Below are 23241 nucleotides of genomic sequence, written 5' to 3'. Positions count from 1 at the left end.
AACACGCCACAAATTTATGCTTTATCAGTTCCATGCCGGAACGGCATTGATCGTTATATTGTTTAATCAATTGTCGTTATTTAACTTTTCCTATAATATTCGCTAATAAAATTATGTATGTAGTTCGAAAATAATGATTTATTAATTAGCGTTAGATACCCATCAGTGAATGTTCAATGTGCTGAAGCGATTACTATTTTAAGATTCTTATATCTTCTAACAATAACTAATTCAATAGTATCATAATATATTACTATGATTGTTAAAATAAAGATTAAGGTAAATAAATTACAGTTTTGGAGAACATTTATTGACGAATAATTTTTCTAATGTAGGTACCTTAACTATCGCGCTGTAAATCAACCTTTACAAACATAAGTTAAGTGAAGCGTTTTTCTTATGTTTGTTCTTGTTTGAAGTTAAAACCACTATGATTAGGTAAAATTAGTTTATTCATATGGGTAAAACTGGGTGACCTAGGTAAAACTTTGTAACATATACGACGAAATCGTTTGACGTCTTTCTTTTCACTTATTTAACACTAGAACATTTGCTCTTTGAACTTTACTTAAAAAATTTTTTGTTATTTAATCGTTGCCTAATAAAAAAAAATAAGGAAGTCAAATATGGTTTTTCCGATCTAAACAACTAACGAAGTTTAAATCATTAAATACCAGAATACCAGAAAATGGTCAGTTTAAAATAAAAACGCAAGAGATTTTCTGTGAAAAAATATACGAATTTTATAGTTATGGTTTTAATAACTGAAAAAATTTTACATAAAAAAAATAGGGCTAAACTTTAGTTTGGCTCCCAGTTATCTACGTTGTAAAGTAAAATATTCACTTATTTATTTTCATTATGATTTCAAAAATTTCAAACTTAATATCCTAAATCTGTAAAACTAATCTCACTTTGTTTCTTATTTAAAGAAGTTTAATCACCAGGTTGGGCTTATGTAATTCGTAAGACCCTGTGTTTAGTGCACTCTCATCCAGATGTAAAAAAGTATAACTATCAGTTCATTTAAAAGTGCTTGAGAGTTGAATGAACTCCGACTGTGATGAATTCATCATTAACACACATGCAATTAATTATTACAGATGGAGACTTTTTATTTTAATATGCTTCTAATAGTAATAATTTATCAGTTCACAAAATCACAAAAATATTTATTTTTATTTTATATAAATTAATGCTACGCCGATAAAACAGCCAAGAAAAAGCGAGTTCTCATTAGTCAACTTCATTGATCAGTATCGTTGAATTTATGCCGTTGAAATAAAATAGATTAATGCAAGCATCCGTTCAACGCTATTGCTCGATAATATAGGGTGTATCTGAAATAATAAGTACTTTGTTTTGAAAAGGTTGATAAAAATGAGCAATTGATGGTCTAAGTGCTTCTGTTTTCGAGAAAATTAATGAAAAAAATGAACCATAAATGTAAGCCGACCCTGTGCATCTTGTGCACGTGCGTTATCGCCGAGAAATGGGTATTTCTAGCAGTACCGTGTGGCGTGTAGTACGGGAACAATTATTACACACCTTATGGAAACAACTTTGAACAATTTTTGCAGAGCATATTTTTGTGTTACTTTGAAACGAGATTTGAATAAATTTCGAACACAATTTTTAAACATTCAAAACCGCCATCAGCGCTTTCAAACTGCAGCGTGCAGCAACTTCGCACCAGGGACGACGTTAATTTGCTTAAACCTTCATGCGATTTTTTTTTTCAATTTAAAATGTTTTGGACCATTGTGTTTTTTAGCTAAAATTTTAGGAAATATTGTTTTTAGGCAACTGTACAGTGCACTCAGAGATAGAAACGAATCTCCTGTGGCTAAATATCTTAAAATTACATGTAATTTGATACTCACACTTTCTAAACCAAGAATTGGTCTTGTTTGTAGACTATATAATCAAGGTTCTTGAATCATGTGAACGAATTTTACATCCAGTTCTATGTCCAGTTGCGTAGATTCAATGATAATGGTCAATGAAGTTGACTAATATGAGAACCCACCTTAATTTCATATGCACCCTAAGTCTACAGGGTGTCTCACAATTAGCTGCCAACCCTGAACAGGTCGATTCTATGATCAAAACTAAGTAAAACTTTTCTTAACTGCGGAAATTGAGTGAGCGTAAAATTTAAAAATGACCTATACCATGTCTTTGACCATGACCTAAAGGTAACTGTAACGTCAAACCTCTAAATGACCTTGACTGTCATAGTCAAGGTCATGGTCAAGGTCACCGTTGGATTGCTCACTCAAAACCCTGCAGCTTTTGTCCTAATCATTTTTTTGTTTGAGCAGTATTTTCTGAGATAGAGGGGGGTTCCAAACTTTCCTGTACTATAGTCATACATATGTGTTTTTGTATTTGTCTACTTTTTTCAGTGTGAGACTTTTGGTTTAGGTAAAACTATTTTCATGAAGGTGAATTTATTTAATTAATTTTTTAAATTTTTTCAGAGGTGGCAGAATACCCAATAAATATAAAAAAAAAACGAAAACTAGGTCACAAATAAATAACTCCAGACAATAAAATACAAACATGAAACTTTTTTGTTATAAAAAATCAGTTTACCTATTACATTTTTAGGTGAAACGCGAAATAAATTATAAAACTTCCTAATTTCACTTTCTAATGGAAAATTTCGGAACTAGATGTGACAACATGACCCTGCCTTTTATTTGGTCATTCCACTCTCAAGCATTTTTAGATTTTTAGATGAACTACAGAAACTGTATAAACTCGAATATTTATTTTGTGGAATCGTCCTGTAAAGCAACAGGTTCTTGAGCCTGCATCTCAAGCAATGCAAAGAGGTGCACGCAGAGCAGCAACGTAACAATCGCGCAAAGCCTGATGCCTCATGATTCGGCCTGCTCTGTAGTACTCGGAAGGCAATTTAATCGTTTCATTCCGATCCCTCATTCTCATTCCTCATTCCGTCTTCGCTCTTTGTCGCGTGGAGTGGTGTATTTTCGTCGTCGGTGTTAATTCCAGTTTGTATGTTGGAATCCACGTGTTTTTTTGTTTATGTTCCGCAATCTCAACAAATTGGATTACCCATTGGATTGATCTCGGATATCTACGTTCATAGATAAAACGTCTGAACTGCAAGGTACCTACTTAAAGTCTTAAAATACTTGTGTCTAATATTGGATGTACCACCTTCACTGATCAGTGACGATCACATAATCAAATTATTTCGTTAAATTAAAAATTATTTCGCAAAATGTAAAGAAATAAAGAATTTAGATCTCGATTTGCTCTGTTAAAAACTTTACAGCAATAAGTACTTATATTTTTATATTATTTTATCTTTCTATAAATTATTTTTGCCAATTATTAATGACAACTATATCTGGCAATGTTACAATACTAGTGAATGTTTATATCGCATGCTTATTTTTTACTACCCTATCTTAATGGCCGGTGATTATTGCTTTTTCTAAGGTGATACCGATGATAATTCAACCTGTGGCAGTGTGTTTTGCTGTATTAGCACATTTATTTTTTTTTACTTTGAACACACTGCTTTAATATTTATGTTGCCTTTAGAAAAATTTTTAACTGGCAACATTTGTTTAGTACCTCTTTGAAAATTAAATTACGTTAAATGTAATCTTTACAGCCTAAAAGAGCGTTACAATGTTTAATATTTGTCATCCAGCTTAATTATTCCTCACACACACATTATTTCTTAAGTTAAATATTTAATTTCCTCGAATGAACGTTAGATTACAGAATTAGTGGTGCGTTTGTTTATTTGGATTTATTGTCAAGTTTTACTGTCCTAGATTTGTGTCACACTCTTGTAAAATACCATTTGTTAAGGATATATTTTTTATTATTAATGATTGCGTGTTTTAGGCAACATGAATTTTACATTTTATCATATTTGAAAACAACGATTTCACGATTTAGTCCGTATATATGTTTCTTCAAAATGGGTACCTACTTTGAATGTGTGATTGAAGCAGCTACACCATCTTTCTCAATCAAAACTGTCTATACACTGGACATAAATTTCAAATATTTGCCATTTGTAGACAGGTAATCTTTCTTATAAATAAAATGAAAAAAGAATTCAAAGTATTCATTTTGGAAAAGAATTTCCATGGGCCATAAACTATATTAATTTCCTTCCCATAGTTGTAATATATTGTATATATTGAAATTGTATGGTTTACCCCTATTCAAATCGAAAGGTAACAAAAATTTAACAATTTTTTTTAACAAACTTATTAATTCAATTCAATCAAATTTGTTGATATCTTTTACGAAAATAGCACTTTACTTATTCGTGAAATAATTTTTTGACCTAGACAGGCTTACTTACTGTTTCAGAACAAAAATATCTATGTATCACATTACTCTTTAATTAAACAAGGTGTTTCCTATAAGGCCAAATTTCAACAGAATGATCATCGTTTACACCTGTCGTTAGTATGAACTGGGGACAGACACCCTGTACATATTCAACGTTGAAAATGTAAAATCAACCACTAGATTTCTGGACAATTTAAAATAACATTTTGTATATTTGAATAAAACAGATTTTTCTAACAAGCTTGTTTCCATAAAATGAAATATAAGAAAGTTTCCCCTCTTTTCAACACGATCCGTGGACACACTGTATTTTTTAATTAATAATTTTGTAATTTTTTTTTAGTACTTTTTTAATGTTATCACTTCCTAAACTTGTAACGTACCTGCATAATACATGAACTCTAAGAAATGTGAAGAATGACACCACGTGCAAGTTGTTGGTTGATAACCCTAAAGAAAATATACTTTACGCCATTTTCTTACACCGTGTGTACCTGTACTGTACGGCACTTTAGACGAGGTTAATGGATGCCGACATAAATACCTTCGAGTTCGTGCTGTGATTGTTGGTCGATCTCGTTCGTTTTACCTAAAAAAGTAGGCATTCCTTGGCCCCAGGTGAAAATCGGATTCTCGTGTGCAGCTGCTGCATCTTCAGTCGTTATAAAGAACTTTCCCAAGGTTATCATATAGAACAGAGGGAAAGAATCTAGAAATTATAAGGGATCCCATTCTTGCCTGCAGTCAGGATAGCTTATTACGTCCTCGATTATAAAGATACAAATTAAATTATAGTCCATCCGAATAGTGATTGCATATAATAAAATTGGTGCGGGGATTTTGGATGAAAGCTACACGAAAATACTAAAATAATTTCAAATACACAATGTTTCATTTTTTTTAATTAGTAGTCGAGGTATACAGACAGATAGACAGCAATATTGATTTATTTTTTTTATTTATTATTCTGTATTGTATCTAATATTTTTTGAATCATAAAATAAAATCTGCTAATCTGCACTCCTTTCTGTAACACGGTGTAATATGTTTGTGATATTTAGTTTACATATTTTTAATATAGGTGTATAAATCATTGGGGATTAAATGGTATTAACTTATTTGTAGTTCATTTCGCGATTTATTTGTGAATACCAAGGCTACAGCTTTTGTTCCGTAGATATTTCTTTGTTGTCGATTCAATCAAAATAGTGTATCCATGATACCTTGAATATTAATTACTTTATTGAACTTTATAACCTTTATTTACCTTTAACATTTCTCTAAATAAATTTTAATATACTGGGTATGAGGTAACAGCGAATTTAATAGTTTATTTGAGACAGTTTTATAATTTTTTTTATGAAAATGTATGTACAGGAAATGCAGTGTTTACTTTATCATGATTTAATAAGTTTTTTTCTTAGATGGTGAAACCGTAGTTTTAACATGTTTTGTTTTTTAAATAGTTTGTGTTTTTTCGTATAAAACTACATACATATCGGGATTCATATTACTAATGAACAAATAGAAATTTTTCTCTATCTAATACTCATTATATAACAGATTATGAACTAACACATTAATAATTACTTTTTTGAAAACGAAGAATTTGGATGTTTGACAGCTGTATTGAAACGGTTATATAAATATTTATGAGAATCTTGCATATTTTTCTAGTAAATTTCAATTAAAATTGAATCGTAGATCGTTAAATTCAGAAAATAATACATTGTTGTATTTAAAAAACTGGCAATCGTGTGTCGTTAAGGCGCCAAAAAGTTCAGCTTTTTAGAACCATATTCTATAGCCGCTATTTTTGTTTTTCAAAATCGGTCCAAAAATAGCAAAGTTATAAGCTTGCGGTATTTTATATGAGACACAAACATTTAGATTTTTCATACACATCACTAGATCTAACGCAAACCGGAACCTTCGCCATTTTTGCGTATTTTGGATTTTTGTCATATTTGTCATATTGCTGTTACAAGTTGTATTCTCACTTTTATGTATTTCAATATGTTAATTCAAACGCTACCTTTAAAAATGCTTCATTAAAGCGTGACACTACCACCCAATGAACAAAGCAAGAATTAATTAAACAAGAGCTTGTCTTAGTTTTAAATAAAATGACACTATTACTTACACAGGATTTTAACAAATTGAATAAATTCCGATAATGACATCAGTTTCCTAAATTCAGTGTAGAGATCGCTACAATATGTTTATGCAATAACTGTCGCAAGTTTATTGCTGGTGGATACGCTTCTGTAACACTTACGCTGATACTGCAATATTTATTTTTTTATTTAATGTTAAATTGTGGCAACCTGTCACACAGTCTGAGATAATATTTAATGTAATTTAATTATATCTTTTAATAACAATTTTTTCAACAAATAATTGAACTTAAACCTTTGGCGTTATATAAAAGCATAATATAATTGACCGCTATTACGTTAACAACTAGGTATATTAAGTAATTAACAATAGAAGGGATACAGTTAAAAAATAGTTAAAACCTTTGTTATGCAATAGTTGCGATTCAAGACAACAGTTGATTTGCATATTATCTATCTTTAGTGTATTTTTTCTCTTTACTAATTGTTCCGATTTACGTTTAATGCATAATTTGCACATATTTAAATATTTAACTCGAATGTTATGCTGCTCTCACCCAGATTTTACGTAACATCCTCGATAGTGGTTTATTAAAAAAATTTAATTCTTTAACTACTTCTGTTTATTATAAAGTTGTTATGGTATGTTATAAAATAAGTTATTTAAAAACTTGTTTTTATATATGTACTTAATTCTGTAATACGGTATTATTTTAGTTAAATATTTTTATCCATAATCACTTTATAATCAGACTTTTATCCACACATATGAACCATCTAAAGTGATACTTTATCCAGTAGAGAAATAAAGTAACTTTATTTCATTAGTAGAATAATGAAAATATAATAAACCTATAATAAATCAAATTTAAATTATTTACTTATTAACATTAACATTTATAGTTATAGTAATAGACATTTCGTTTTTTGTTTTATCACATTTAACATCCTTTCCGTTAATAACAACATTGTTGCCATCATTTTCGGAACGCATAATATCTGCTGAAGTTTGTGAAGAATTTGCACAAGTTACGGATGTCTCTTATTGTAAGGAACAGCTTTATTTTATCAAGTTTGTTAAATATATACTCCCCAACATAACTTTCTGCTACAGAGGAGCTCTTCCATCCACCATGCCGTTTGATGGTTGTAAGATCAGAACCTTCATTAGCCAATAAATTTGTTGGAGTGCGCCTCATATAATGGCCAGTATACTATTGGATTTGCGATATTCAGAAATGAAGCAACTATTGAGGGTACCTTCGTCAATGTGTTGATTCCAACAGGCTCAGAAGTACATTTTTGATTGATGTATTTTAAACAGATCTGTTCTGTGTTAGGCGAATTGGGCGGGGAGAAATGTATTTTCTGCATATATCAACAGCATTTACTCAAAATCCTTCTTCTACAGTTGTAAATTTTCTTGAAATACCTGTCTTGGTGTCAGGTATTGACACAAGTAGGTAACTGTCAACGTCCTGTAAAAATTTTAATATGCTACTTTTGAGATTCCATCTTTTTTACATTTACTTAGCCAAAAGTAGTCAAAACTTGAATAATCTTCTGTGATTAACAATTATAATATTTATATCGAAAAGAAAGGGTTTTAATTTAAATTCTCAGGTATATTTATGTGTGAATAGAGGTACTTTGAAGGAAATAAGGACCAATAGTGTATAAAATTAATTATAAAGTTTAAAAATAAAGTTCAGTTATTTTCTGAAGACCTCGTATATAAATATTTCCATATGGTTGTCATTAAATTGCTCGTATGCTGAATTTATGGACATACATCACCCATAAGAAAATAATAAAAATAAACGATAATATATTTTGTTTTTGCATGACATGTGTGAACCAAAAATTGTTTAAACATAACTGTACATCAGTAGTATAGTGAAATTATCATTATTTAAGCAATATTGATACAATTATATCTGCAGGTATTACGAAACTTTTTATTAACGAACCTTGTTCATTAGACTGTTTGAAAATTAAGTTTATTATTAATTAATTAAAATTCCTTTTAACAACTCAACTGACAGATGTATAATTGTCAAATCAGTCAATAGTAATGTTTATAAAATATGTATTATATTTTTTATTTTATGATTATGTGTGCAATGAAGGTATGAAGATATCGACAAAGATTTAATAAACTATTAATTTATCTATTTTTATTTTCAGGTTTCAGTGGAATAGTTCTGTTTGTATAATCAGAAATTTACAAAATGGTTTACGACTGTGGGTCCTTTATGGCCAAATATGTGCTTTGCATATTCAATTTCATCATATTCGTAAGTAGAACAATTTATTTTTATCCGTAGTAGACAGACATTTATTTTGGAGTTGTTGATAATAATTGGTAGCTTGTATTTTGCTTCTTCTTCCTTGTATACTTACTTATACATGGTGATTTCACTTTAAGTAGGTACATAAACTGCAGGAATATATTAGTTGCCAAAATATATGAAGAGTTTGCTCTATAAACTTTTTCTGGGGACGTGGTATTCGAGATACAGGGTGTTCAAGTTTCCAAAAAATTATATTTTCTGTCATATCTTCATATTGCGCTGAACTATTTGAATGAAATTTACTGCAGCGTATTCACTTAATTAGACCTTTTATTGAATGTAATATTAACCTTGTGGCGTTAACCAGTGGCGTGCTACTTACTTAATTACTTACTCAACCTATTTGCTAATGTTATTTTATTATTTAGTTTGATATTTTTTTTCAGAAATAAAATAATTTCTACAAAATGACACCACTGGCGTATTGATTTCTTGGGAAAAGTTGTCGAGTGCTTTAGTAGCACGTCACTTGTTAGAACCAAAAGATTTTCATGAAATAAAAGGATTAATTTATTAGGAAAATTCAGTAAAACGTAAAAATAAGCCCAAATATTTCCTAAACTGCTGCTACTATTAAAAAACACCAAGAAACATTTTTCATTCATTTAACGCAACAGTATCTGAATATGACATTATTTTTTTCTACCGCTAGTGGCGTATTTTGTTCTTAGGAATTGGGGCGGCACCCGCAGTAGAACGCGGTTAAAGCCGCGAGATTAATATTACATTCAATAAAAGGTCTAATTAAGTAAATACGCTGTAGAAAATTTAATTCAATTCCGTCAACGCATTATGAATATATGGCAGTCCCGCAGGAAAAAAGTTTATAGAGCAAACTCTACTTATTTTTCGGTAATGAATCTAGTCCTGAAGTTTCTGTATTTAAAGTGAAATCACCCTGTATAATGCTAATGTTACTTACATATGGTTAAGTGTAACACCTAGACAAAGTCTATATAAATTGTGTTCTTCGAACACATTATATGCACTAAAATCGATAGCTAATGTGTACCATTGTCATTATTACAGTGGTCAGATAATGGTAGCAATTTATGAGAAATGTATATTTTTACTGAAAATCATTAGGTATACTCGTACAAATATTTCACGTACAGGGTGATTCACTATATTTTGACCCCCCTTTAACTTTTTTGTTTTGAGAGTTATAAAAAAATGTGAAATATAAAAGTTTTTATGAATTTTTCGAAAATGATATTTGGATAGAACGTTCCCTGTCGAACATAGTCATGTAGGGTTTGTTGGGTCCATCGCTAACAATAAGCGAGATACTATTAAAAAACGAAAAGAAGGTTTTTTATTAAGAAAATAAGACATCTTGTAATTGTTAAACCTTTTTCAGGCATTTCTGCCTTTTTCCAGTTACGTAAGGGTTTACAGATTTAGTTGTAATATATTTTGACAGATCAGACATTGATATGGTCCAAAATGCATATAGGTATTTTAACTAAATCTCACTAATTAGGCCGTGAGATGCCTAATTACTCATGGACAATGTTATAAGGTAGGCTGTGACAGTGACAGGTAATGTCATGACAACATTGTTATTGTTTGACAGTTTGTATTATTATTTAATAGGAATTAAAATAGAGCAAAGTTCTTCTCCATACTCTATTTTAATTCTAAATAATTTTCTACTTCTGTGTAACTTATTTTAATTAAATAATAATACATACTATCAATCAATAACAATGTTGTCAAGACATTACTACCTGTCACTGTCACGACCTACCATATAATGTCCATGAGTAATTAGACCTCTCACGGCCTAATTAGTGAGATTTCGTTACATTACCCATACGCATTTTGGACCTTATCAATGTGTGATATATCAAAATATATTATAACTAAATCTGTAATCATTACGTTATTGGAAAAAAGTTAGAAATGCCTGAAAGAGGTCTAACAATTAAAGGATGTATTATTTTCTTAATAAAAAACCTTATTTTCGTTTTTTTAAAGTGTCTCGCTTATTGTTAGAGATGGACCCAACAAACCCTATACGGCTATGCTCGACAGTGAACGTTCTATCCAAATATGTAAAAATATACAGTGTTCCATTTAACTTAACAAAGTTAACATCCGCGGCCATTTTGTTTGGACTTCATATATTTTTCTACTATCATTTTCGAAAAATTCATAAAAACTCGTGTAACTTTTATATTTCACATTTTTTTGTAACTCGTAAAACAAAAAAGTTAAAGGGGGGTCAAAATATAGTGAATCACCCTGTACATTGTGTATACCCTTATTTTAAAACCAAACTTACTACTACCAACTTTATAGAACCTTTTTCGTCTATTGGACAAAAAAATATAAGCGTTGTTTACCTAATATTTAGCCTAAGTAGACTGTATTTCACTGAGGATGTGTGGGTTTAATAGAATAATTTGATAGTGACGCATGACAGATCTTTGTAGATTTTAATCTGAAATATTTAAAATTGTAAATATATTTTAAAGTCGACAAGATCACAACTTGTTTGTCAACTATGTGAATTTATTAGTCATTTACTGTCTCCAGGTAAAAATAAAAATTAGACAAATAACACTGTAATTCTTTAAACAAAAAGAAATTCCAGAATAAATAATATTTCATTAAAAAATATAATTGTTTTACATTTAAAACCATGACTTCCAAAGTGAACTCCATTACTCTTTGTCAGGTACAGCTATTGGGAATACCTTTAATAAATAATTCAGAACCATATGGGAAATAAAACTAGACACTATTAACCCAGTGTCGCAGTTGCAACTCGCGTGATTATTACTGTATTTTTTTAGCTATTATAAAGGTACGTGTTCCTGCATAAACATAAAATCGTGTAACATGCAAACAATCCGGTTATTAATGTTGTGCATGGTAATTTATAACGAAACTCGATTTTTCTGTCAGGGGGTTAAATTAAAAAATAAATGTTGAGTTTTGATTATTTGTTATACACATCAACGTGTTTTTTCTGATTTTTTAAATCGAAACTTCTCTATTTCTTGACAGCTTTTAAAAGAACAAATATTGGAAAGGGACTTCCATCACTGTATTTTTTTAATAACCCCGGTGGCATTGTCTTATCGTTGAATGACATTCAGGAAAAATATAGCACATATTTATAATACCTTCATATACATTCAACTTATTTATTTCTACTGTTTTCATCTAGAGAGTAACACTAACAGTTCATTGTACTAAATAAGGATTAATTTGACTAAAGCTGAAAAAAAATAGTCTAATCTGTACCTAATTTGGATTACAGTTTTTATACAAATCATACTAAATTGATTGTTATTTTCCAAAAGTCTAGTGATCAAGAAATTTCTTAAAACTTCATACAATAACTACTTTTTACAAAAATGTTTCTTGTGCAATAGAAAAATGGTACAATATTTTTAGTCCCTCCCTTATTGCTCTATGTGTAGGTAGGCGACATCGTTGGGTTTATAAATATTTCTTTCAGAAGAAACAAGGCTATCAACACTACCCGAAGACCTTGTATTAATTGAATAGTTGTGTCTCTGCTGATAATCTAATCCACAGGTATCTTGTACAAGCCCAAACTGTGTCAATTTGACATGTTTTGTGACACCTACACAATTTATCTAAAGATTGATTTTATCATTCCATAAACATGTTTGTTTAAAGAATATATTATTTGAACCTAATTTACCTAGATACCAAAATGCACCCCTAATAAGTTACAGCCTCTTAAAATTGAAATAAAAAAATAAAAAGTAAATTTTTTTCAAATTTGACCACGACCAATGCTAATAAATAGCTACGTTTTGACGTACGTACGCTCTTCATTTCATCCTGTCCCTGTCCATGTTTTGATGGCTGGACAGATAATGTAATTCTTAAAGTTTTTTCCCTTGACAATTTTTGCGTCCAATATTAAACGAGCAAATTAGAGCGGATTCATCGCACTTCATTTAATATTGTTAATTAATATTATTAAATAAGTTTAAAGTAGGATGTTTAAAGCAAGCTTATTAAAACTATTGAAAAGATTACTGATAGTAGTGTTAATAACTAAGGGTGTTAGTTTGCTTAAAATATTATACTTATTTATAAAAACTTCTAATTTAGTTTATAGAAAAATGACAAATTTTATATACTTTTAGTGAATAGGCATATACACTGTAAAAAAAATCCGTGTGAGTGAAAGCAATAAAGGTGCGGAGTGAATCTATTGAGTAAAATTATTGAGTACATTTTCACTCAATATTGAGCATTTTAATAATTTTACTCATTTGTGATAATATTTAAACTAAAACTGAATATTTTCACTCGTATTTGATACACTTGTACCTAAATCGGAGTAATTGTCCTCCTTATTGAGTGACTCCACCCCATTCTATGGTTGTCGTGTGTTGTCTTTGTCTATGCCCATCATCCCCATTAGGTCATCTCGTGGCGTGGTGTACGGCGGCGTGTAGTGCTGGACAAGTGTCTGATAATCGGTTATTTTGATGGCAATTGTGTTTAAATGCAGTGGTTTGATTAAAATAATTAAAAACAATAGGTAATATATTGAGTCCCGATTAATATTTCGTTAAGTAAACGTATACTTAGTATACTTACTTCCGTATCTGTAACGTACAATAAAAGTTATGGCAATCTATTCCGATGATCAATTATTTTAATCGAAACCTAAGTATCTATTATCTCTAAAACAGATCTATCTAGAAACACCACTGTGGCAGCTTAGAAGTTTATGACTTTAATACAATGATATTTAAATTAAAATTTAAAGAGAAGAAGAATGTTACAAGTGTTAAACAGAAATCGTAATTTCTCTAACCTTCTATTATTTATTGATGAAGCAACTTTTACAAGAAATGGTATTTTTAATACCCATAATATGCATATCTGAAGTAATGAAATCCTCATGAGATGTGCAAAATCCACCAGCAGCACACAATCACTCTCAATGTATGGATAGGTATGACAGGATATTACCCTGTAGGACCTCATATTATGTTGCGTCATCTAGGAGATTGTCTCAGGTTTTTAGAAAACAATTTAAACGACCTTGTGGTTAGGTTACATTAAAAATTGTTTCCAGAAGATGGACAGGTCGTGGTCAAAATTTGCCAATTACTTGGCCACCGCGTTTTCCTGAACTTAATGCTTGTGATTTTTACCTTTGGAGCCACGTCAAAGATCAAGTTTATTCTTCTCCAGTAGATAATTCCAAACACCTCAAAGTTCGTATACTGAATATAGTAAATGAACTTTGCAATAAAATTGAAATTTTTAATCGAGTGTATAATTTATTATATTATTATATTTATTACTACCTATTTATATATAATTTAGTGTAATATTTTAGACGAAGAATTCGTTCTCGCCTTCAGGAAAGAGGCAGGAATTTTGAGAATATGCAATTTATTAATATTTTTTTTAATAACAAGCGTTCAAATAAAAACGTGGTCAAGTTGGTTCTGAAAATTTGGACGTAGGGCGTAGCGTATAGCAAATGAACTTAAACGTCATCTGTCAAAGCGCTATATCGCCGCTATCAATTTGAATATTTTCGTTTTAAAAAGCGTTTAAAATGGTGTTTTCTCAAGAACAAAAAGTGTTTATCATAGAGTCCTACTTTAGAAATGGACGCAAGATTGATGGAATATGGAAGTATTCTATTGAGGAATGTTTCATAGAATTTCAAAATCAATTTCCCGGCGTTGTTGAGTACAAAATTTTTCAAAGTGCAGTTCAGCGTTGTGTTAATGTTTTTCGTGAAACGGGCAGTGTAACAAGAAAAGAAGGAAGCGGCCGACCTAAAAAGCGGACTGAAGAATTAAAAGAAAATGTCCAACAAATAATGGAAAATGCGCCAAGAACTTCTGTACGTGTTTTATCACAAATGGTGGGAGTATCAGTCGGTACCTGCCACACAGTGTTAAAAAAAGATTTGCGTTTGTTCTCCTATCGTTTAACTTGTCAGCAAGAACTTCATGAAGTTGATTTTCCGCGACGGGCTGTATTTTGTGAATGGTTTTTAAACAACTACGGTGAACTTCATAATATCACCTTTTTTTCTGATGAAGCCTGGTTTCATTTAAGTGGTTACGTAAACTCACAGAATATGAGAATGTGGTCTTCTGAAAAACCAGATAACTTTTTTGTCGAGGGCCCTCTACACGCTCAAAAAATTGGAGTTTGGTGTGCTCTCAATCGAAGGAGGATTTATGGACCTATTTTTTTTAATGGTACTCTTACTGCGCAAAGGTATAGAGAAGAAATTATCGCTCCTTTTGTTAACCAGCTGGAAGAAAACGAAATTACAAACTTTTACTTTCAACAAGATGGCGCAAGGGCACATACGGCAGGCGAGACGATGAATATGTTGAGGGAAGTTTTCCAAAATCGACTAATAAGTCTCAATGCTGAACATGAATTTCCACCGAGGTCATGTGATATTACGCCGTGTGATTTCTTTTTGTGGCCTTACCTTAAAAACACTATTTTTGAACTGCCTATTCCTGATTTAAACCATCTGCAGGCTCGACTTATAGACAAGATTCGTGAAATTAACAATACCCCGAGCATCTTAGAAAATGTCTTTAATTCTTTGAGGAACAGGTGTGAAAAGTGCTTGGAACAAGGAGGGGGACACTTTCAGCAGCTGCTTTAATTTATTGTTATAACAAGGAGGGGGACACTTTCCGCAGCTCCTTTAATTGTTTGTTATTGTTATCACGATTATTCTTTAAAATAAAGTTATATAGTCATTAACGTTATTGAAACTGACAGCTGCTATACAGCTCGTTGAGAAATGAGGTTAAGTTGGTCGCTATAAGCTACTCCCTACGTCCAATGTGTCAGAGCCAACTTCGACCACGTTTTTATTTGAACGCTCATTATAAATAAATTTTATTGATGTTATCAATACCTATGTACTTATACATTTAATACACTTATTTGTTATTCGTTTTTTTACTTTAATATGGTCAATGCAATTCACTTTTCTCTTTTAATATTAGTCGTATCATAAAATTTCAGGAAAAACAAATTTTTGGATTTACATTATCTGTCCACTGATGCTTATCTGGTAAATATTAGTTGATACGTTATTTTCAACTATTTTTTGGCTGTTATTAATACCTTCAACCTGTCGGTAATTGCAGGACTTTTGCTATTACATATTTTTAAGTATTTCTTGAACCGTAGAAAGTTTAACGGTACGCCTATGGACGTTCGGGTATTTCCGGAAATTTAGCTGTTAACTTTTGGCTACCAACTTCACACCGGTGATATTGTACAAGCCGTCAAATTAAGGAGTATACAAAATTCAGGGTGAAATAAAACATAGTTATTTATAAGTATTGGTCATGTGCCCTGTTTGAAAAAAATATCTTCAGATGTTTAGGAATAATTTTTATTTTCACTTTTTTATTTCAATTTTAAGGGGCTGTAACTCGTCGAGGGTGCTTTGATATCACGTAAATTAGGTTCATACAATCTATTTTTACCTCTACATCCGCTGTATAAATTTGGCTATACATTTTAGAATCACCCTGTATTAAAAAATGAGATTAAACTCATTAATAAATTCCGTTAACGATAGAGATGTTAATGATAAGAACTGGGTCAGTGGGAAATTGATTGGTTTAATTTAAAACGATCGCGTGTTTACAATAGATATGTTACAACTGTAACAATAGTCTCCAAGAGGCCATTGCACCTTTGATGCTGTTAATAATTTAGCCTTTTAGATTCGATCAACATAATTATGTCATAAAGAGAGCAAATATTGCATTATGTATTGGTCTGGGGTCTGATACTAATATTACCGTGAACCAACGAAGTTAGAGGTAATTTAAATATTGTGAGTGGTTTGTAATTGAAGCTAATCAGAAATATCTCCTCTCTGTAAATACAGAGTGATCATACAACCTCAACTTTAAAGAGTACCTATATCAAAACCGTCGCATTTTGGTCTATATTGTGTAACAGTAAAGAATATATTATACCTCGGTAGCAAATAGCCTTTTTCATTAAATTTCGTCAGTTTTTGAGATATTTTAATGAAAAGGGTTTTTTGGGGTAACCAAGAATAAATATAGTCTTATTTTTACATAGAAGTCAAAAGTACAATGATTAATTTTTTGAAAATGCAGGTGTTTTATGAAGCTTAATATAATTTACTGTTAAAAAGGTACATTTACTGCTACATAGCTTCGTTTAAGTTGCAATTTGTTCACTGTAGTTATCAGAGTATTTAGGGATATTTTTTTAAATATATATCAACTTAAGTCTATTTGAATGTTAACGCCTACTGTTATATCTATGCCTCTATATAACTACGTTCCTTCAAAAAATAGAGAACGTGAAAATAATCAATTTTTATTAAGGAACCTGTAAGTAGTCTAAAGTGTCATGTGTTTTAGAAAATTAATCGAGATGTATTGAGCGAAACTTACGCCGTCTCTTACTCAACTTACTCAATTGATCAATTGTTTACAGTGCAACTACTATAACTAGCTCAAGTTCGTGGTTATGTGCACGGCGCAGGCGCAGACGTCTCTTCGACTTCGAATTTTTGTGGAATAAACTGACATGAAAATTAAATATCTTTTAGAACTGCGTAAATTTGCAGTAACTGATGGTGGTAAAAAAATTAATTTCTTTAATGCTACAAGCTACAAGATGCTCAAAATTGTGATCACGTGATTAAGAACTCATTGTGACGTCATTTAGTGCGACCAAGAACACAATCTGTTTCCCGGATGTCTGGTGTCTAGTTTACAATTTCCGTGAGACGGAACCTAATCTAAAGAAACGCGTATGCGAGGAGCCTCGAAGCGGAGTTAGTTTGGCTGTCTCTAGACCCTAGACCCCTAGACTCTTGTTACAAACTTATGCTTCTCTATTCTCGATCGCACTAAGTTAAGTTACGAATTGGCACGGCAGCAAACACCCGCTGACAGCATTTATTTTGCGCAGAAAACTTCTAATTATTTCTAATATTTTCATTATATATTATAAGGTTATAGATTATTTCTAGGCATTTGATAGAATATATGCAAGTTGCCTATTATATAATATCAGTTTTCAATACTATAAAGTATTTTAAAATATGTACTACGTGAACTTTACGTAGCAGGGTCGATTTCAAAATTTTCTGTTTCTTCGATTTGACAATTTTTTATCTTGAAAATATGATATTTTACACAATTTGCTTAATGAAAATTGTTTATTTTCATATTCTCTCTTACCCCTTTGAAGTAGCGGCCTTATTTGAGAAACTGTATTTTGTTCTTACACTGTATTTTCAAATTAATCAAATAAAATTATATATACGATTTTTAACACCCTATTATTTTAATGAAGCATGGTACTAACAATAAGATATATTTAATTGTTTTGTTTTGGTCAAAAGAAGGTATGGTCAAATTATTCACACCTTACTATGTCTCACTGTGTATTGTTGTGACTGATTATCTGAGCATAAAATTCATTGTTATACTTGTTTTTTCCTTGTAAATAATTTCGGTGAATTGTCTCAATAGGATTTAAATTACTTCTAACAACATATTTAAATTTATTCAGAAAAAAAAATAGATAAAATAACAAAAATTTAGAAAGTAAATTCCTTTCTATATTTCCTGCAGCGTTTCGAAGCTAAGAATAAAACCGCTGATTTCTTTGGATTTAAATCCTAGGAGCTATTACATATAGGCGTATGTAATAATAATAATAATAATTATTATTATTATAATTTAACTGCGTTGCGTTACTTAAACTTTTCTAACTTGAAGGGATGCTAAAGAGAACTTCTAGTGAAGACGTGAGTTACTTCACGCACAATATTTGCGACGGACCACGAGGGTAAATATACTGTGTACCAAAAGAGGAACCGTTAACCATTTCCAAAAAGTTGTATTGATACCCTATTCAGCGTTCCCTCTAATTTATATTCGAGCAAATAAAGAGGGTGAAGAGGAGTCATTTGTGATACACCCTAAGTTATTTTACGTAATCGTATTAAACTTTACAGAACTTAAAGTTAGTTATTATTCTCTAATAATCATACAAATTGAGTTTGAAATCGTTTTGGGGTTGCCCAATATACTTAAGTATGTAATGGATTATTTTGGTGTTGTAGTTGTATTCTCATTTCTAAATAACTGAAAGGAAACATATTATTTTGTATGTTAAAAGCTTAGAAATCTTATAAAAATCGGTGGTGAAATTTAATAGTGTCACTACCATTCCACCAAGTTCCATTAAAATTTTTTACTGTTGGATTAAAGAGGACGTATAATGATACTAATTATTATTATCTTTAAGCAAATCAGTATTAAGGACTCAAATATACTTTTTGGAATTTTATAAATACGAAACGAAATACACTGATATTCATTTTAACATTAATATTGAATCTACACAAAATAAAAGAGAGGATGAAAGAAATATAAATTGTAGTTACAAATAGGTACAATGATTTAAGTTTTTGTAGAAATACTTTTAATAAAACTTTTTAATACAAGAAAATTATAAATAACTAAGAAATCTCTTAAATCTATGGGTAAACCTACAAAATTAAAAACGTTTTGCTTCCCCTGCAAAATACACAGGTATGTTACACATACAGGGTGTTTCTTAAGTAGAGGTCAAGAATCCAGGAGCGTATTCCGTGGCCAAAAATAAGGGTTTTTTGTTATATAAATGTGGGGTCTTAGAACAGCTATTGTCCAGTTACAGCGTGTCAAAAATTAAAAAAGTTTTTAATGTTTAATTTCTAAATCGCTTGAGATAATTTAACCAAATTCGGTGTACATATTTAGTATGACAGTAGGTAAGAAACAAAAAATTACCAGCTTTAGAAACTTATACGAGTGGCAGAGATGTGAGTGTCATCGATTATTATTTGCCAAAAACAATATATCACCCTGTATAATATTACAAATAAAACAGGTCATCATATGCGCCATTGTATTATCTTCACTTTTTGTTTCTTTATACTTTTTTGTATTCCAAACCGATTAACAACAAAATTAATTTATTTGATCAAGTGCATTTTTACGATACTCATTACATTACTTAAAATAATAACAAAATAATTAATTTTAATCTCTACTTAAGAAACACCCTGTATAGTTAGTTGCACTGTTAAACTTTTATTCCGATTCCGATAGATATATTTTTTTCTTTTTTATTTAAAATTCAAGAGCAAAATTTTTAAAATATGGAAGCATATTAGGTATTTCTTAACATAAAATTTAATATTTTGAAAATTTTTTTGTCAAACAAATAAGTATTTATACTAATTTACTACCACTGTTTTTTTAATATAGTGTTTCAATTTTAAAAATTAATGTGATTGGCGACGCCCCTGAACAGAACTATATATCATAATTGTGTATCGCAGAACTGTATAGCAGAACAGTATATTAAATTGTATAGCAAAACTGTAGCAGAAGTGTATAGCAGATACAACAGAACTGTATATCAGAACTGTATAGCGGAATTGTATAACAGAACTATATAGCAGAATTGTTTGAATTTGCCATTTGAATTTAGTAGTGCTATGTGTCTATCAAAACAAATCCTCACCTGATTCTATGATTTTGATACATATACAGTTTCAGCTTACAATTCATTAATAGTATAGTATTTGGGTTCACGTTTCTTTGTAATTAAATCTAGTATATTGTAGTTTTACACTAAACCAATTTGGTCATCTATAACACAGGGTAAGACAAATACAGAATTGCAGATTTCTATTTAATAAATATTGATACTTTTTCCAAGATTCTCTATTACAGAGAAATTCTCTACCTCTGTCGAAATAGTTCATTATCGTGGTATTCCGATGAACCGATGAATGGAAAACTAAAGAAGTAATTTTGCCACTTATTAATTTAGTTTTATAAATATCTTATATTTTGTAACATTTTATTCGATGATTTTCACCAAAGGAAACGACCCTATTCTGAAACTTCTGGTAATGACGTCATCGTCTCCTCATCTAGGTGATACACGAAAGAAGAAATTGCTATTTATTAACTTGACTTATACTACTGAAAAAAAGCGAATACTTTCAGTGCACTTACAAATAATAGCAATAAAGCCACTCGACCGTAAATGCGAGTATAAAAAAAAACATTTAAATTTCAACGAGTCGCCATGTATAAGGTGAAAACAGTAACCTAAACTGTTACGGAAGCAATGTATTTGTGACCATACCGCTAATTACACCCAGCGACTTACGTAATTTCTTCATAATTGGCCTGTTTATCGTTGCTTTCTAACTTTTCAACAGAATTCGTTGACGGACAGCTCATTTCTCCGTGAGTTTCTTATCGTCCGTTGGTAGGTAACAGAAGGTTTACCTACCTGAGGCACGACTTTAGTGAGTAAAGAGTAAAGAGATAATTAGAATGTTTGCCGACATGATTAAATATCACGTTGCTGCTGTAGAATATGTTCTTGTCACTTTTCTGTGCAATTACGAAAATAGGTACATATTTTCATCTACATAAACCCTTGTATTCACTTAGAACTTAGAAGTAAACGAGAACTTCTTTATAAGACCAATGCAGGTAAAAATAAATATTTGAAAAACATCAGTATTGTAAACAAGAACAACAGTGATGTCACTTCTAAAAATTTAAGCGATCTTAATTATTTACACCTCTATTATAATGGTGTAGTCCTTGACTAAAATAAATCTTCAAATAACCATTCAAATTGGAAATATGTATAATAAATTTTGCATATGCTTGGATAGTGTTAATTCTCTGCAGTTTTTGTCAATTAAAATACACTGTCCCAAAATGATGGAACAGAATTCATATTTTTTTTCAGTCTTAATTTTACAAAGTTGCTGAAACAGGTCAATTAGTAAATAGAAATTATCATGTGTTGAATCATTTTGGAACACGGTGTATATAGTTATCAGAATTTCTCAATGCCCAAAAGAGCCTATATTTTACTAAATACATACCATAAACGTTTGGGAATTATAACAAAACTTAAAAAATATTTTGTTGATAACCTGTTTTTTTTTTTAGGCAGTTATTTCAGACTTAAGGTTAACTAGAGTTGTCCATGCAATAAATTTGATCAATATTAATTAGCTCAATATCAGACACAAGGTCGACTGCATGTAATATTCATATTAATCGCTTCTGTTATTCACAGTCGGAGGAAGAATTTCGAGGCCTTCCTCAAGATAATTCTTAATTAATTACAATCGCATGTATATTAAGTACGAAATGTTGCCAGCCCTGATAAAACTGTATGCTAAGTATAGAAGATAATTAGTTTTGTCTCTCCTCAAGTCTGTGGAACTTTAAAAATATACGGAATTATTCAGGTAAAATTATACCTCTTTGTTTTGTTTTCATACTTACTTTTTATGTAGATGTTGTTTTAAAATCGCAAGAAATTTTCTGAAATTGGTGAATATGTGACTGTTCTAATTGTCTAATAATTATTTATAAGATACATTAATAATTTACTACTATCAAGATAGTAAATAAAAACGGTAAATATTTCGATTAAAAGAGAGATAAAATTAGAGAAATTTAACTGTAACATGCAAATATTAAAACTTTCTGATATAAATATCACTCTGATGTTTAATCCATTACTAAAATTAGTTTTGTGATTAATATTTCTTGAATACAATGCAGTGCTCTATTATCGAGTGTTTTACTTTTTCTTTCATATGCAAAACTATGTTCTGATTTCCCAAATTTATTTTAATTTCAAAGGTTTTTAATTTGAAAAACATGACCGTCCTTGGTTAAAAGAAAACGTTGAAAGCGTTGGGATACAATGACACAATAAGTAGTAGTTTCCTGGCAACTTTTTGTTATTCCTGGAAACACTAATAAAAAAATATATAACAAAAATAGATTTTATTTATGTGTGTTAATTAATTTGAAGTAACATATTTTTTCTCATTTTGACTAAGTATATGCTATTTTACTAAATTCAAAATCGTTTACTAAAGTGGCACTTTACCACATGAAATGTCACTTTACTATACAGGGTGTCCCGCCAGGAATAGCCACTATCGATATGGCGGAAAGTACTGATCCAATAAATCTGAAAATTTGGCAACCTATCAAAGGCAGTAGGAGCAACACAGCTAAAATATTTAGAACTTTCCTATTTTTAGCACTTCCGGTTATACCAGAAGCCGACATTAACTTTCTTATTTCAAATATAACACCCTATATACAGGGTGTTAAAAAAAGAGTGTAAAATATTTCAGGAGGTAATAGTATGAACCAAAATAAGCAGAAAAGTCTTAATAAACATGGGTCCGCAAAGTAACGGTTGCGGAGATATGAACCACTATTCGTTTTTCAAACATTTTATTTTATTAGGAATAAACCGACAAAGGAAGCTTTTAACAAATAAAAAACAAAGTTACAGAAGAT

General features: G+C 30.5%; 1 protein-coding gene across 1 annotated transcript in view; it reads left to right on the top strand.

Annotated features, from left to right (window-relative positions):
• Positions 1-2895: 2895 nt before the first annotated feature.
• LOC108915011 (tetraspanin-1) overlaps positions 2896-23241 on the top strand; it is a 52998-nt gene continuing 32652 nt past the window's right edge. The window contains exons 1-2 of the mRNA XM_018720962.1: positions 2896-3139; positions 8655-8764. Of these exons, the coding sequence (XP_018576478.1) occupies positions 8699-8764 (66 nt within the window). The 5' untranslated portion in view covers positions 2896-3139; positions 8655-8698. The remainder of the gene's footprint in view (positions 3140-8654; positions 8765-23241) is intronic.

The sequence above is a fragment of the Anoplophora glabripennis genome, unplaced genomic scaffold (assembly GCF_000390285.2).
Source record: "Anoplophora glabripennis isolate ALB-LARVAE unplaced genomic scaffold, Agla_2.0 scaffold19, whole genome shotgun sequence".
Taxonomy (NCBI): Eukaryota; Metazoa; Arthropoda; class Insecta; order Coleoptera; family Cerambycidae; genus Anoplophora; species Anoplophora glabripennis.
Note: the sequence above shows the minus strand (reverse complement) of the source record. Positions and strands in the feature narration are given on the sequence as shown.